The 18,827-nt window shown below is 36.3% G+C and overlaps 1 protein-coding gene across 25 annotated transcripts in view; it reads right to left on the bottom strand.

Annotated features, from left to right (window-relative positions):
* Positions 1-18,827, bottom strand: part of LOC105481485 (mono-ADP ribosylhydrolase 2) — a 2,105,812-nt gene that overhangs the window by 808,316 nt on the left and 1,278,669 nt on the right. For all 25 annotated transcript variants that reach the window (XM_071080856.1, XM_071080850.1, XM_071080851.1 and 22 more), the window contains one exon: positions 18,239-18,360. In XM_071080856.1, coding sequence (XP_070936957.1) covers positions 18,239-18,360 — 122 coding nt within the window. The remainder of the gene's footprint in view (positions 1-18,238; positions 18,361-18,827) is intronic.

The following is an 18,827-nucleotide window of genomic DNA, read 5'->3' as shown; positions in this document are numbered from 1 at the left end:
TCTCAGGGTTTGCTTCAGAGAGAACAGAAATTAAGACAAAGGATATGAGAGTTAATGGCGGGGAGGGGGTGTCTACAGGACTGCAAGAGATGACTGACTGGAAGGAGAGGGGCGAGGCAGACAGACCTAGAACAGCTCCTGGATTTCTGACTGCATGACAAGACTCATGTCAGTGACATTCACAATGGCATTAGCTACAGGAGTCCAAGCAGGTTGCCTTACATACACTGAGACTGAAGGGACGCTGGAGCCTGCAATGGAATTTTCCAGCAGGTAGTTGGATATTCAGTAATGGAGATCAAGACAGAGGTCTTAGCTGAGTTGTGATTTGGGAATCAGGGACATGTAGTCACCGAAGCCCCTATACCACCAGTGTTAGGGTTTGACTGGTACTGGTCAGTGAAGATATATTGCTGTCTAAGAAGAGCAGAGGGTGAACAAAGGAGTCACAGAGGGTTTAAGCCAGAGGTGGCCTCAAAGACAATTGAGAAGAAACGGCCAAGCAGGAAGGAGGAAAGAGCGGAGAGTAGTGTCCTGGAGGCTGAGAGGCAAGCATCCTAAAGGAATGGCCATAAGTGTCAAGTACTGCAGTGAGCTCAAGTGAGATAAACACAAAGAGATGCAGGGAGGACTGCTTGAGGATCACACCAGGAAAGTCACAGAGAGCAGCCCTAAAAGAGTTTGGTAGAGACATGCCCTGGTGGCCTAGAGGCAGTGTGGGATGCACTGACCTCAAGTTCTGGCTTTGCCTAGAGTCCTGGGGTAAGCTTACATAGTTCCACATTTAAACAAGAGAGGAACAGCCTGGGAAGTCCCAGGGGGTGGTGCTTGAAGTCCATTCAGTAGCCTGCTGACTTTGCTTAGAATTCCAAACAGATATTGATTAAAAAGAAAAGTCTGGTTGAGTGCGGTGGCTCACGCCTGTAATCCCAACACTTTGGGAAGCCAAGATGAGCAGATCACCTGAGGTCGGGAGTTGGAGAGCAGCCTGGCCAACATGGTGAAACCCCATCTCTACTAAAAATACAAAAATTAGCTGGGCATGGTGGTGCGTATCTGTAATCCCAGCTATTTGGGAGGCTGAGGCACAAGAATCTCTTGAACCTGGGAGATGGAGGTTGCAGTGAGCTGAGATCGTGTCACTGCATTCCAGCCTGGGTGAGAGAGTGAGACTCAGTCTCGAAAAAAAAAAAAAAAAAAAAATTAAAAATAAAAATTAAAAAAAAGTCTGCCAAAGCTCATCTATTACCAACTGTGCACTGTCTATATGCAGGGTGCTGCAGAGTAATGGAGATGAACCACATAAACCTTCCATCCTTCAGGGTTTCGCAGCCTAGGAAGGCAGTTATTATATAGCCACTATTAACATGTAAAGCAGGAAGTGGCAGGTACCAATGGAAAGTTCGATTTATCTCCATCTCTCTTGTGCCTTCTATTTTTTTTTAAAAAATCATTTTTTTTTGGTGTAATTTATATAACTTTTCCATCAAGCTCTTCACAGCAAGCATTCTGAGTGATGATAACCCTCCACGTGACATTCCCCATGACCCAACATAAAGATGACTTTTCATGCAAACTCTTATCAAGTTGCATACACTGAGGCCTATGTGTTTCACCATGCAGTGGCATGGATTCCTGAATACGATTTAGAGTCTAGAGAACTTTCCACTTCTGTTTCATTCCTACAGCAATCCTCTGGAATAAACAGCACAAGGTTTTTTTTAAAAAATTTTAATTGTAATATAATTCAAATACCGAGTTATGTAATCATCATCACTATTTAATTCCAGATCATTTCCATCACCTCAAAAAAGATACCCCATTAGCAGTCACACCCCATTCCCCGATTCCCATCTCTTATCCCCAGCCTCTGACAACCACAAATCTACTCTCTGTATCTATGGATTTCCTATGCAGATAAATGGAATCAGGCCTTTTGTGACTGGTTTATTTCAGTGAGCATAACATTTTCAAGATTCATCCATGTTGTACCATGTGTCAGTACTTCATTCTTTTTTATTGCTTAGTAATATTCCCTTATATGAATGGGTCACATTTTGTTTATTCGTCAGCTGGTGGACATTTGGATTGTTTCCACTTTGGGGCTATTACTATTAATAATAATGCTGCTATGAACATTAGTGTATATGTTTATATGCAGACCTATATTCTCAATTATTTGGGTAAATACCTAGAAATGGAATTGTTTGGTCATAACATAATTCTGTGTTTAACTTTTTGAGGAATTGCCAAGCTGTCTTCCACAACTATACCATCTTACACACCCACTGCGTGGTTAAGAGTTTCAAACTTTTAACATCTTCATTAACGCTTGTTTATTTCCCATTGATTTGATTAAGGGAAGATCTTGTTTTCCTTATTTAACTGATAGAAGAAAATAAAAAGATGGGCTTACACAGCAATTAATTAGAAAGGCCAAAACTCAAATATTAGTTTTCAGATTTCTAGCTCAACTTTCTTTCTGTGATACCACAAAGATATTATAAAACCACATCAACATCAGAGTCTTGTAAAGGCATGGATTGCTGGCCCCTAAAAAACTCAGGTTTGGTAACTCAGGGAAAGGAAGTGATGTGGATACACAGTGCACACACAGACACATACACACATACACATACACTCACATTTACATTCATGTATGAGCACCCAATTCACTATGTTAATGGTTTAATGATACACTCACCAAAATACCAATATACTAACAGAAAGTTTCCAAAGAGGTTAAACTTAAATTGTAGTAATAGCTTTGAAACAGATAAGATGATATATTGGCATTAAAGGCACATGTTTCTGTAGTTCTTTAGATTGATTTAGGACATGATTCTAGCCTATGGTTCGTTACATCTGGACGCTTCTACTCATGCCGCTGCATATGAGTTATTTTAGAAAGAGGCACACTATTATCTAAAGCTGAAGTATCCAATTTCTCAAAATGTTTCTTAATTTGTCCCAAAGCACAGTGTCTTTAAATCTGCTCACAACATAGGCTGTTAGAAAAGTGCAAATCTGGATGTTCCTCAACTTATGATAAAACTACATCCCAATAAACCCACGGTAAGCTGAAAATGCATTTAATACACATAACCTATCAAACATCATAGCTTAGCCTAGTCTATCTTAAATGTGCTCAGAACACTTACATTAGCCAACCGTTGAGCAAAATCATTCAACACAAAGTCTAGCTTATAATTTAGTGTGAAATACATCATGTAATTTATTGAATACTGTACTGAGAGTGAAAAACAGAATGGTTGCACGGATACTTGAAGTACAGTTTCCACTGAATGCATATAACTTTCTCACCACCATAAAACTGAAAAATCATAAGTAAGGGATTGTCTGTATTTGAAACTTGAGGGGCATCATTGAATTATTATTTAAGCCAAATTTGTCAAAATTGTAAATGTTGCCACACAGTTATTTGAATACAACAATAGATTTGCCAGTGCCTTGCCTCATAATTAGCTCCTGAGATTTTTTTCTAATAGAAATACCATAAATATATTTTGAGTGCCCTAACAGCATCCCCCTCACTTGTCATAGAAAATAAGTAAATATATTTTATCATTTCAAGCAATAGAAAGGTATTTCTGCAATATGTCATCATCCTTATGTTGAACCAAGATTTGTAATTTGAAAGAAATCAACCATTAATCTGAAAAGAAGACAGTTGAGATTGAATTTTGAGAAAGGATTCTCCTTCCATTTAAATCAAAGCAGTTAAATGTGTAAAATAAATGAAGGCATGAAATAAATGTGGAATTATCCATTTCAAATGCTAATTCTCCATGTCTCATTTTAACACTATCATGGTGAATAGTTACAACAAATCTCTGAATTATTTACGGCAAGTCTATGATGTTATATTTTGGTGATAATGCCACAGGTATATAATTTTATGGAGAGTTCTGCTGATCTTGAATTTGAAATAACTCTCACGAGTAATAACTTACAGTAACAAATGTATGCGAGTAAACCAGTAGGCTAATTAAAAATATTGGCAAATGTGTGCCTAATTTGTATCATTTGCCTGATCCATTACATTTTAGGTAATGCAGACAGAAATGTTTGCAGAGTGTGCCTTTACCACTGTTTAAAACAAGGAAGTTTTTAATTATCCATAATTTAAAACAATGTTACACTAGGGTTGAGTTAGGTAAAATTCCTAATATCAGAAGAAAATCAGATCCTGAGATCTTTTAGCAGAGAAAAGCTATAGGAACTCCTTTCTTTAGGAATACTGTGCCTTTTTGCCAAACCATAACTTCTGGAATGATGCACTTGTAGTAGTGAGAGGAAAAGGAAGTGTCTGCCTATTCAACCATAAAAAACAGCAATGTGGGGTGCAGTGGGGCTTCAAACCAACTGGCACTCCCCGCCTCACAGTCTTCCATGTCTCCAGACCCAAAGTAGGCAGCTGACAGCCTACCCCTGGTATCCCTGCTGTCCAGGTACAAAAACCATCACTTATGCATGAAATTAGTAGATTCTGTTTTGGTGTTGCTATTCGACGAGTAATAATATGATCACCTTACTAGGCTAGTGTGCTTTTTCTCTAACGTTTATAGCACTGACAAGATTTCTTAAGTCTCATTAACCAGCAAAATAGTATATCAAGCCCTGATTTTTAGCATTTGTTGGTTTCTGCCATGTAAATAGTCTCAACATGGAAAATTTTATACTGCCTATATGATGTCACGGAACATGGAATTGGAAAGGATGCAAAGAAATGCACCATTATATAGTATTTCCATCATGCAACTATAATAGACATAAATAAACCAAAGAGCATAGGTAATAGTAAAATGTAGTAATTAGGAATTGCTGTGTATTGAGTACTTATTATCTTTGTGTTTAATATAACATTAAATTGTAAGTTTATAAAATTTAATTTTGAATAAAGCCTGTGTTTTAATAATCAGCTCACAAATTCTTGACATTTAACAATCAGTTCTCATAAATCAGGACAAGCCGGCCCAACTGCATATTTATTTAAGATCTGCATATATTGACCTGTGTGTATGTACGTGCGTGTGTTATTCCTGCAAATGAGCCAGATAACCAAGAAAAATGAGGACTTTCCTGCGATTCTATTATGTGCATGTAGATCAAAATGAGTCTTCTCTGACCGGTAAATACTGAATTCTCAGTCTACTACCCTTTTCATCTGCTTTAAGCAATGTATTTTGCCTCAATTCTTATTTTCCTAGAGCCATTAAATTTTAAACCATACCCAAGAGAGAATACAGAACTGTCAAATACATTGGACACTGGAGCAGGATCATGCTCAGTTTAAGAATCCCAGTTCGTGCTGTGATGCACCAGCCAGGCTCTGTGCAGTACAGTGCCCTAGCTTCAAGGAATGTTGCCAGCAGACAGCCCTCAGCTGTTAGCCCTCTCCAGAAATTACCCTTGACTGAGAGGAGCTACTTATTCCAAGATCACACTCCTTCCTGGGTGTAGCCTCCATCAATAACTGGTTGTTTGAGAATGTACAGGTCTAGACTCCTCACACCAACTTGGAACCATTTTGAAACAATCATCTCAGCTTTAGAGCTCCCAATCGGGTCACCAAATGCTCCATAAACACTGCATCATCACGTGACTTCTCCCTCTACCCAATTCTGCTTCCTTCTTCCCTTCTGCATATATTGATTGCAAAAGCATTCCCATATTAGCTTCCTGCACATTAACCTCCATCCCAGAGTGGTTCCTGAGAAAGACAACCTGAAAACTTGGCAAAGTAGCTGTGAAATAATAAAACCTGTAAGCAAATATTTTTAATTTGAAAACCAAAATGCATGTGCTATGAATTTCTAAATTTTACATTTTTAATAATGTACTACTAAATCCTGTTTCTTGGCTATTTATTAGATACCACAAATATGAGCTAAATGTTTTCTTACGATAGCTTAAGAAGTTATTAAATCTACTTCCAAACATTTAAAGAATACAAATGCTTCACAAACTCTCTCAAAAAATAGAAGAAGAGATAACACTTCTCAAGTTACTCTATAATACCAATACAAAGGCATCACAATAAAGGCAAATTGAAGACCAATATCTCTTATGAATATAGATGTGAAAATTCTCAAATACTTATTATATAAAAAGTAATCCAACAGCATATAAAAATGATTATGAATTACATGACACAACTAAATGGGATTTATCACAGTAATGTATGAATTGTTTAAAACTTGAAAAACAATTAATGTATCATGCCATAACAATATGAGAAGAATAAACCTAGCTTTTCATTTTCTTTTATGATCTTGACAGTTTTTAAGAGTATTAATTACCTATTTTGTTGAATGTCCCTCTTTGGAGGTCTGCCTATAGTTTCTCATGATTAGACTATGGTTAAGATTGGACTATGGCTATGGCAAGAATACCATAGCAGTGATGTAGTGTCCTTCTTAATCCATTATACCAAGAGGTTCATAATGTTGACATATCTCATTACTGATTATCTTAATCTTGATCACTTGATTATGGTGGTATCTGCTGGGTTTCTCCACTATAAAGTTAGTATCTGTTCTTTCATATTTAATACATGTCTTGGAGAATCTAATTGCATTTTGTTGATGGAAAAAAAATAAAGCCTGAACCTAATGGAGAACTGGTTCTATTCTGAGCAACAGAACATGTCACCCATTCCTTATTCATGCTTCTGACCACATTTTCTACGAGTCCCTGTTTCCCTAGGGTAGCCAAATAGCCCAACGAATTTAAAGTATTTAGCATGGATTTGAGCTATTCCTTTTTTTATTTTAGAGAAAAACGCCCTAAATACCTATTTATTTATTTATTTATTTATTTATTTATTTATTTATTTTTACATAGAAAAACATCAAATGCTTGAGAAGCTGTTTCTGGCTTTTCATTGTTTTGAAGACTTTATGTAGTGGTATGTTTCACTTGTTCTGCAAGACAGCTTCCTGACTGATTCATCATACTGCCCAATAAAACGTGATCTTCAGCAAGAGCTGCTGTGTGTTCCTTACAGCCCTGGTTACATAGTCGTCTGTTTTTACGAGTGTAAGTTAACTGAGGGTTGTATTATTCCTATTTCATAGAATTGCCACTTGCTGGATCTCTCCTCAGTTCTATCACCTTCTTAGCTTTTTAAAGATTCAGAAATCACAAAAATAAGAAAAAAAATGCAATAGTAATGAGATAATTGCCCAAGAATGTAATAATAATGAATGTCACAGCATCTAGAAATGATGTGAAACCATCTAATAACAATAGTAAAAATTACTACCAGTAGAATGTAAGCTCCACAAGGGCAGATATACCCCAAGTACTTTGATTAGTGATTGAAACATAATAGTTACTTAAAACATATCTGTCAGGTAAATTATTTTTAATAAGCTATGTAATCTACTGAGCACTTTACAAATATTGTTTCTTTATAGCCTCACAATAATCCTAGGAAGTATATACTGTTACAATTTATCATTCTCTTTTGTATATTTAAACATTTAAGTTTGCTTTGTTATGGAAAATTTAAAACATACACAAACAGAGAGAATAGTATAATGAATGCCTGCATACTCACTGCATTAATCAGCTCTGGATGCCATACAAAATACCATAGGCCAGGAAGCTTAAACAACATGAATTTATTATTTGTCACAGTTCTGGAGGTTGGAAAGTACAAGAACAAGGTTCTGGACGATTATGTTCCCCTGTGAGGGCTCTCTTCCTGTCTTTCAGAAGGCCGTCTTCTAGCTGTATCCTTGAGAAGCCAAGAGTGAGGGGAAGCAAGACCTCCGGTGTCTCTTCATATCACAGCAGTAATTCCATCTTCAGGGCCTCATCCTTATCAACTCACCTCCCAAAGGCCCCATCTCTATATACCATCACACTGGGGGTTGGAGATTTAATGTATGAATTTTGATGGGACACAAATCAGTCCATACATAAAACCTACCCATCACCCAGTTAAAATGATAAGTTACTGATATGTTATCTCATTTTCCTTTTTCTTCTTCTTTTCCTTTTTAGACTGGGTATCTGGGTCTCCCTCTGTCACTGAGATTGTATTGCAGTGGTGCGATGATAACTAACTCCTGGGCTCAAACGATCCTTCTGTCTCAGCCTCTTGAGTAGCTGGGACTCTAGGCGTGCACCACCACACCCAGCTGTCATCCCATTTTATATAAACAGTGTAATGTACTTGCTGCATTATTTGAGAATATTCGATTCTTCTATAGAAGAAAATAAAAACAAATGGGATATATAACTCGTGTTAAGTGTTGATAATAACTAAGCAACCAGATTTTGAGATACAGACAGGATTCATAGAATTGTGTTAAATGCAGTACTAAGTTAGTAACCTCTAAGACATGCTGTATGATAAAAAGGATGGAACAAACGAGATTGTTATTTTAAAATGGAAAAGAATGGTAAGAACAGGTCAGAAGCATGAATCATGTCACCTCTAGAGTGACAGCAATGTTATCCTCAAATTATCCTCCCATTGGTGATACTCATTATAGTCTCATTTGGCCTTACATCTCTGACATGGCGGAGAAATGGCGGTAAAACCCCCTGCTGTTCACCAATGAACTGATGAGATACTAGCCAGGAGCACTAGCCCCTGTGTCTTTCTGATAGAGCAAGTATGTGTAGTGGGCCCCGGGCACTCACCATCTGCCATGCTCCCTTGTTCAAACCTCAACTATGGTCCTCATAACCACACCACCATTGAGAGGGTAGAGATGGTAAAGAGACAGAGCATTCAAACACAGCATAACCAGAAAATGAGGTTCTTCCACACATTTGTCACCTAGTCTAAGTGTGTTAACCTATTCCTCTCTTTCTCCTGGCTTCTTTTTCCTTGAGTCAATGTGAGTCATGCCTCTTAATCTTGTCTATAAGCTTTTCCGTTGTGCATCCTCTGGGATAGTTTACCTGCTGGTATACTTGGAGCAGGGAAATTTTCAGAACATGGGCTCAGAAGAGATGGAGAGACTGCACTAAAGTTACTTATATGGACTAAAATCTAGGTGTTTAATATATGGCTGAACTTAATTCATAATTACAAATTCAAACTATAACACTTTGAAAAGACATCCAGGAAAGCAAATATTTCACTTTGCACATTTTTGAAGGGTATGTGTTTTTGTGTGTATAAAACAAACAAACAAACAAAAATAGCTAAAGTGCAGCTTGAACGCAATCTGTGACACGTTTCCCATTAAAAAAATCCTCTTTGCAACTCCATTGAATTGTATATAAACAAGTCAAGAAAGCTTTCTTTCCACTGACAGATTTATTTTTATTTTAAAATTTTTATTGGTTTTATTTGTTCTTTCTCCTTTGGTCTCTGAGTTCAACAGCTTAAGAATAGCTTAGATTCCATACATTGCAATTGCTCTCAAAACAAACAAACAAAAAAAAAAACAAAAAAAAAAACAAAAAAAAAATCTGAACATTTGCAAGAAAAAATGTTCAGTTTAAAGCCATTGCCTTTGCTCTATACTATTAACCCTCTAGATATATGCCAAAATTGCCCAATTGTTCAAACCTAATATCAGGCTTGGGACTCTGTGGTCCGTGTCTTGAATTGACTATTTCCTCATGATACAGTGATCTAATAACTGCTGCTCAGGTCAGGGAAAAATAAAGCACTCAAGATGAAAGCTTGCATTGCAAATCTGTTTACTGTTTCTATACAAATTTCACTGTAATATACTCTCCTTGACAGTGTGCTAGGCCAGTATTTCCTCTGGAAGACACTGTTGTAGAAACCCATAATGATTTTCCTGAGAATGTTCCCTAGCTTGATAAAAGAACAGAAAATAATTATGTTGACAAATCCAGCCAAATTGAGATGTTTTATACTTTCATTTTAAATGTAGTTTTCTTGGTCTTGCTAGTCTTGCTATCTGCAGAATATACAAGTGACTAAAAATAATTCTTTCAAATTGTAGATGAGATGAAGCAAAAAGTTTCAGACACTCTTACAAAAAGAATTGATCACGGTCCTAAAGTAAGATTTTTGAAGGAAATACATGACAATATATTTCCCAAATCATTGAAAGAACACATAATTTGAAAGAAACTTTATATTAGAATAAAATCAAAGGTAAATTCCTACTTAAGTTGCTCACCTCTAATATGTGTCTTCTGATTGATGGAAAATTTTACATGCATCCAACCTTGGGTGGCCAATTCTTCCATAATTTGCATGATGAATCAAAGTTTAGGATTATGAGATCTTGAAAAAACTTTAACTAAGGTAACACAATATGTGATATCGTTTTTCTACTAGCTAAGCATTACATTCACTTTCATAAGTCCATGCATTCTATAGGACATAAGGCCAGTTACATCAATTACCATTTTTATGACATTTATATCACATTATGCTTAAAGAAGCAGAGAATTTGGATGCCTTATTTTAAGAATAAAAATCTTTGAGCAATCTATGTTTAGCATATTGAATGCAGCTTTGCTCTATTAGAAACTCTGTTTAACTTAAACCAATGCTCTCAATTCTATCAGATTCATCAAACCCTCTTTATAACAAATATTTTGTAAAGTATCCTTGCTATGCAGAAATGACATTTATCAATATTAACACTCATCTGCACACATGAAACAGGCATCAGTGCCCCGCCCATATCTGCCCAGTTCTCATCATTCTAGCCCATGCCCATCCACAGCATCTTCTAGCAAATACCCTTGCTGTCACTCTCTGCCTGAGGTTTTTCCCTCTGCCTGCCCAAGGAGGCAGATAAGAAATGCTTGGAAGTTAATGACCCAGGAGCAGCCCTCAGCCAGCTGATGAAGGGGGAAGATAAAAAAAAAAAAAATAGTCCAGCTTTTCTTCTCCCTCAGATGGGACCACTTCTAGGCATGTTCTACATGGTTGCTGAGAGCTCCCCAGCAAGACAGAGCCCCACTTGTCCACAGTGCCAACTTATAACACTCCCACTCCTCCTGGCTGCTTTTTCTTCCCTTCGTCACATCCCCACTCCTCTGCACTGTTCCCTGTCATCGCCTCCTATAGAAAGCACGTGCACACGACACCTTGGCTCAGGGTCTGTTCCCAAGGGAAGCCAAATGAAAACACATCGATTTTTTTATAAAATCAATAGAGTGCCATAAGTGTGATATGAAAATGATTTAAAATGAAAGTATTTATAGTAAAATTCTATTTTCAACATGCAAAGACAAGGGCATGACTACACTAGAACACGCAATGAAGAAGGAAGTTGTTTGCTTCACTACATAGAATCATTACGAAAAAAATCTTCCTAAACGTGGACTCAGACAGGTGTGAAAAACTCTCCTGCTGCCAGGGCATGGCCACCTGTAGCATAATTTTCTCAGGCACTCTTGGCAAAGTTCTAAGCAAACTAAGTACAAGCACCTCTTAACTTTCATGATAGTCCAGTGTACAGCGAAAAAGAGAGAGGGAGAGAGAGGCTTTGTTTTGATGTATCTTGTTGTTTGTAAACAGAGTTTCACTTATATGACTGTCTGGCAAAACGTTAAAACATTGTGTGGGAGGAGGCACAGTTTTACTATGTGGGCTTGGCCGGACCACATGTCACAATATCCCTGTCCCGGCCAACAAAATGCTTGTGGCACTCCGTAGTGGTTGTAATTGCCCAAAACTACCCTCACAAAATGGTCCCTAGAGGGCAGTACTACATTCACTGAGAACCACTGGCTTAGACCAAAAAAAAAAAAGGCACATAATAATGGAGCAAAGGACAAAGGAACTGCAGAGTGGCTTAGGCCACTAGATTTAGACTACCTCAGTTTAAATCCCACCTCAAATTTTTGTTCAAGGTAAGACCTTAACTTACTTGAGCTAAGACCAATAGTGTTACAGGTCCAACCTACAGACCGTAGGTTTGTGTAATAGCCCACAGAATGCATGGAGTTACAGTCATCAACATAATGCTTAGCTAGTGGAGAAACAGAATCGCAATATGCATCACCTTGGTTTTGGTTCATATCCTTGGATGAGGAATTGAGCCACAGGGAAGGCAGTTTCCTTCTGGTGCATATTCCTCATCTGTAAGATGGAAGAAACTACATTTTCTAACTCAGGAATGTTTTGAGAATTAATGACTAAAACACAGTGCCTGACGCCAAGTGGGAGTTCAGAAACATTTGCTATTCTTATTACTGTATTTCATGGCTCAATGATTGTTCTCATTCACCCTCTAACTCAAATCATCTCTCTGGTGTGGCCATCAGAAGACACAAATTGTGCAGGATCTGTCAATGTGGGTTTGGTTGTATAACTATCTGTTTCCAAGGCACAACCTGTGAATTTACTATCATTCCATGCCCGCCCTCCTCCTCACCTCTGCTACCTGTCCTGTCACTTGTCACTCCCAATAACAATAACCTGTGTACCTCTGTGCCCAATAAGGAGATCTTACGAAAGGTGAATGTAGGGGAAAAGGAGAAAGAAAAAGTCTCGAGTTAGCTTTTTCCCACACTGGCTAAATCAAAGTAACAGTGGCAGCAGTTAGAGAATTTGAAAAATAAATGAGATGATGTATAGAAATGCACTGCTGTAAACTGTAGAGTCATGTACAAATGCAAAAGCGCCTTTGTTCTTGTTACTTTTTAATAGTATTGTTAGTCACACAGCTGTTAGAAACCCAATCAGGGAAGACATAGAGACTTGGTATTACCCTTTATAAATGAGAAAATGAGACAGGTGAGAACCAAGGCTACATATTGCCTAAAAGGAAAATGGAAAAGATCAAATTGACAGCCCTGTAGAAGAGGGTTCTTGGAGATGAAGAGCTGTCTGGGAAATGGTGACATCAAGTTAGGCGGAGGAGCAGAGGTACGGAATGAAAGGGTCAGCTTTTTAAGGCTGCAGACGTGTTCTTGAATAGAGAACTGCATTGATTGATGTGGCCTGTAATGGAAACTCAGATAATGAAACAAAACCAACATTTAAGAATTTCAGGCTGAGAACTCATTGCCATGGCAACCCTCTCAGAAGGGAACTTGTATAAGAAAATAAGATTCACTTGGTTACGCCTTAAAACGAAAACCTATACTACAGTGAAACAACTAAATTCAGAATTCCAAAACTGCTTGACTGCCGCAATGCCTAGAGGTAGCACTGAACTTGTAGGCCCATCATCTTTCCCATTGGAAGCTATTGCTTCTCAAGATCTATGACTCATGGAGGGAACATTAGTTAGCTCTGAGGGATCCCTATTGAAATTGTGTTGGTTCCTATCAGCAAAAATTTACAATGTTTTTACATTCAAAAAATCATCCAGCATGATGCCTGTGGAAACCACAGATAGCACACGCCATTTAAACAAACATACAAGTTTTAGTTTGCCCATAATCACATAAAATCAACAAATTCCTATGTCAATTATTTATTTTCATGGGAAAATAATTTTTAGCCTAAGTAAAATCTGGCTTATATTCAAGATTATGATTTTTTCAAACTAAAACATCTACTTTATTACATGTTGTCATTCGAAGAATGTCAGACAGGGTGCATTGTATTTCATCAGTGAAAATAGTTTTCTCGAATATCTAATACCATTGACAAATATAAATCTATGCCTTTGAACTGGTTCTAGAAGAAGAAATTGCTGTGATCCCTTTTGTATGGCATGGATTAGTTTTTTTTTTAAATGAACATGATGTTAAAAGAAGGGAAATAGAGGTCAAGATAAACACATAAAAATCATTACAAAATAGTTGTATGCTCACAGACAAAAAGAATAAAGACAGCATGATACATGAGAAAATATCTCTGTCATCCTCTCCAACAGTGCGTGGTGATAATGGATACAAAATCAGGCATTTTCATTTTCCAGCTCTTGCTCAATAGAAATTTTTCTTTCTTGTCTTCACCCCTACACTCACCCCTGAGGTTTCACCAAGATTTTCACCAATACACACAATTTCTGTTAGTATGTTTTACATATATATAGCCAAGGATATCATGTATATGTGTAGTTTTCCTTGTTTCAGGACACACTGTTGTTCTAGAAATCAACATAATTCAGAGGCTTGATTTCACTGACTATGCATTCCTCAGGTCACATGCATTAGACTTCTGGGATTCAACCTGGGTCTTTTTTCTTTTCTGACATCTATAATATCTTTGTCTTTCCCAAGGTTTTACAGAGAAAATCTGTAGGCTCCCTGATCTCCTTTTAAACTTTACTTTTATTCACACTCCAATTTCCAGTTTAGACTGCTAATTATCCTCTTCGTGGTGCCTTAAATTTTGCCTATCTTGCCATCAACAATCTCAAGGTTGTCAAAATATATATATATATGAATTAATTTGCATTTTTTTGGTCCAAGGGTAACTCATGGTTAAAGAAAAGTAACTGACTTTAACATTTGGAGTCAATAAGGAATAATATTTGGAAGAAATAAGAAACTTGCACAGACTAGGTCTAGGAGGCGTGAAAGACTGGTCATATTTTTTCAATGGAAACTATTTATGGTAAGATTAGAAGGAGAATCAGGATTAAAATCTTACATTTAAATATTTCCTGATATTAAGCCCTAAATAATCATTCATCAAAGAGAAATGCCATTGTAAAATGAGCCATTAGATTTGTTGACTAATTTATTTTTTTCTTTTACCACCTAAAGCTAATGTGGATAGGTATGAAAAAACAGCTGTCACAAAGAATGTATGGAGGAGAGAAATGTAATGATTTTTTTCCCCTAAGTTAATAAAATATGTAGTATTTTTTCATAGTAAAAATTTTTATCCACAACACATCTGACACCCAAATCAGTATCTTATTTCTAGATAATTATGTATGACTATAACATTTCCCTCTCCACTATTCAAAAATGATCTCCTCTTAGCAAAACTGAGAGGTAGGTGAAATTTAATTATACCCTACTCTTCTTCTGTTTTTCTCCATCTCCTTTCAGACCTTTCTCCAATTCTCCTCCCCCAGGCTAAGGGGCTCAGTACTTTTATCATACTCTATCCTGTCAACATGAAAAGTAATTTGATAAATTTCTTCATATTAAAGTATTAGAAAATTAATTATCTACTAATCTCATGAGTATCTGCATTTTAAAGGAAAATTGCAGAGAAAGAACAATGCCTTAACATCCTAAATTACTCATGAATTATGGAATTTCATGCATCTCTGAGAAGATATTTAAAAGTGATGAGAGAACTACAGAACTTCTCAAATCAAACAGTGGACATGATGATCTTGTCCATTTGTTTGTCTAGGTGGTCATAAGGTGGAGGCATATTTTGTTAGGAAACAACCATTAGATCTTCTCTATGTCATGGAAGATACCTGATAATGTTGGGGTACACAATAGGTCTTACTCATATTTATTAAATAAATTATCATACTATTTGTCTTACATTCATTAAAAATATTTGAAGAATCTATTCTTTTGGTAAAATAAGAATAAGAATACATATGTTGGACCCTGTGCTGTGACTCTAAAGCCTTTGGTTTAACCTTAACAGAAAAGTGGTGCCTATCAAATGTTTAATTTATTTCTGGACATTTCCCTGTTGTTTAAAAACATCAAGAAATTACATAGTAAATGTCTAGCATTCTGGTGTTCAGAATAGATATCAAAGAAATAAGTGATATTTCCTTAAATTGCCAAATCACAAGGTGTGAAAATGTCTTATATTTGAAGTAACACTGTCAAATACTTTTGAAAGAATTCCATTCTTCCAGTTATCTTAAACTCATTATCCCGACTGATCCCTGTAACAACAGCCTCATGAGATGGACAGGTCTGCAATAACAGTAGTAATTTACTGATTCTTTATATGTGGAAACCGAGGCTACAAAATGTTGACATTACTTGTCCACAGTCACATAGTAATAAGTGGCAAAGCAAACACTAAGCCACTCTGATAAAAGGATTTATGAGAAATTCTTTTTGACAGGTATATAAATGAGTTCAAGTTAAGTTTATTTTGCATCCTAATAACCAGGCTTTTTATATCAACCATTTCTACCATCTGTTGTGATAAGTTGACAAAATACAAGCCTATACTATAAAACATGTATCCAGTTGTAGTCATGTTTCTGAAAGTTTTCTATTTCTCTCTACATAATCAGGATGTGATGACATTGGCATTATTATTTATTTAATGGTGATCAAGAACATGACATACCATATAAAGAAGAAAACCCCATCTACTCCAAAAAAAGGAAGAAAGGAAGGAAGGGAAGGAGGGAGAAAGAAAAGAAAAATACTTTTCTTTTTTATGGGTAAAAGAGACATGACATTTGATGGCAACTGTAGTCTACCATGCAAGAACATGATGATCAATTTCGTTGGACATTTCATCCCACATTTTGTGTATTTTCTATCTCCATTTTTATTTATTAATATTGGGTTGAATTCAGCTCAGCCTCACCTGCTAATTTCATTCAAATAATATGTAATTGGTCCTTCAAAATAATCATCAAAGATGTTAAGGTAGATCTAATTCCTATCAAAGAATGACTAGAGTATCGCAAGAGCATTACTTCAGCCTATCTGCATGCCATTTGTTAAAAAGTTAACGTAGTCCATAATTCTTCCATTCCTTATCTAATGGTAGCAAGTAGAGTAACATGATTGTTTTAAGATAATTATAGAGATTCTTTTCTCTATTAAAAGGTTGAGTGTTATTTTTATACTGTTTCTAGCAAAATTCTTCCTTCTTACTTTTTCTTGACTTTTAAAAACAAATCATTAGAGATGTCAGTGATATCCAGAGACAGCAAATTCTCTCAGGTCTCAAAATCCATATTTCCCAAGTTGGAAACTTGTCTACACATCCATTTTCCAAGCACTTCAGCCTTTTGCTTTTTTAAATCAATAAGCCATATTGACAAAATTTTAATTATTCCCTAAATGTGCATACCTGTTTTGATTTTTCTTATTTTCCTATAGAGAACAAAATTAACCAACTGGTCTTGTGGTATACTTTGCTCTATTCTCTTTGAACTTCAGCTTTTACCTCTAAGACAGAATAGGATCTTACATGTTGAGCCATTTGCAAACAAAATTTTAGAAAGTCAAAGAGATAAATAAAATATCCAGCTCTGTTAATAATTATCCAAAGATTAAGAAGGACAATATAATTAGGTCATGAAAAGTTTCCTTATTTCAAGCAGACTCACCAATGTTGCGTTAAAAAATGCACTTCATAATTACAACCATGCACAAAAAGTATAGCAACCATCCAGGGTTACCTAAATGTATCTGTTTCTCAATGCTTCTTCATGCAGATCATAAAACCACTACTTCTGTGAACTATCAAGCAATGCTGATCTATTCAGTCTGCTATGAAATCAAGTATTTAACTATTTCTCTGCCCCACAATTTCAGCGAGGCTATAATCTTTGAGGGGGAGGGGGAACAACCAAGGAATTCCAGCCAAATTAACTTATTACTAGATATTTACAGTGTGTTTTTCTATAGTTTGATTTTCTTGGTGTAATTGAGATGTAATAAAGGCAGAACATGTTGCAAAAGAAAAGCAGGTGAGTAAATACCTCCAAATCCAGCTAGAAGATAATTCCTTTCATCTCAGCCTATTGGTAAGGAAATAGATTAGATCCACATTTTCTGAACTCCCTTTGTCTACTGATAAAACTTAGAAGAGATGTGGTATACCCAGCTACCACCTACAGAATATTAGTCTAATAAGAGTAAAATAAATCTAAAAGAATAACAACATTCAGGTTAAAATACATACACAGAGTAATTTCCTGCAAATAAATCATGTCTGACACTAGCATGAGAATGCATGCAGACACTCATGCATGTAGACAGAGATTCAACATAGCTCCAGAATGCACAAACATACAACCAATATATATTAAATGCACACTATTATAACAAACTCAGCATTTGCTATTTTCCTTCTTTAAATCTGCTGGCCACTACCCCACTACCATAATATTTACTTTCTCCAAAGGAAAGTAAGTGGCAAAATGAAGAGGAAAAAGTAGATAAGATAAATCCAGTTCTGGGGTTTTATAGTTTTAAATTCTGAAACATCATGAAAAATTCAGTAAATATTTATAGCACACCAAAGAGGAGAGTCATGATTACCAAATTGGCTACTAAGATCCTTAAACTTAGTTCTCAAAAGTTTAGAAATGGTTTCCTACCTCTTTTTAGACAAGACAGATTTCTAAAGCATAAAGGCTGAAAAAGAGTGAGAAATAAAAACCATAAAATTACTTACAACTGATCGGATGTTATTTTCTTTCACCAGCTTCAGAGATGATTTATAGCAATTTGCAAGGTCTTCCTTGTGGGAACCATTAATATGGCCTCTGGCTATTGGCCCTACAGTATGGATGACATCTGTAAATACAAAAGGAAGGAAAAAGAGGATAAACAAGGTATTTTTCACTTTTTACATAAATAATACTTTGTTTATTTTAGGTATTTGTGTTAGAGCCTGGAGACAAGCAAGCTAAGCAATACATTGGCGATGCAAATATTTCTCTGGTAGAAGATCTTAGGTAGCACAACCTCCTTAAGTAGGCAATTTCCCAGGAAGATTCTAATTGTGAAAAGGAATCCCCAACCAGTGAATTGTTTCATAGTTTTTGGTCAGATTCAAGTGACACAGATTATAGTATAAGATGTACATAATTGGTTCCCTGGAAAAAGACAAACCCTTGGTGGGAAATAAACTGAGGAATAATTGCCTGCAAAAGGAACATCTAGATTGACATGGGAAGGAAGAGCCAGTGCTAGCCTAGCTTACTTGTAAGGCAATTTTCAGGCATTGTACACAATAAAGAAAAGCAAGTTTCTGAAAGAAA

The sequence above is a fragment of the Macaca nemestrina genome, chromosome 15 (assembly GCF_043159975.1).
Source record: "Macaca nemestrina isolate mMacNem1 chromosome 15, mMacNem.hap1, whole genome shotgun sequence".
Lineage (NCBI taxonomy): Eukaryota > Metazoa > Chordata > Mammalia > Primates > Cercopithecidae > Macaca > Macaca nemestrina.
The sequence above is the reverse complement of the archived record's forward strand: the minus strand, read 5'-3'. Positions and strand labels throughout refer to the sequence as shown.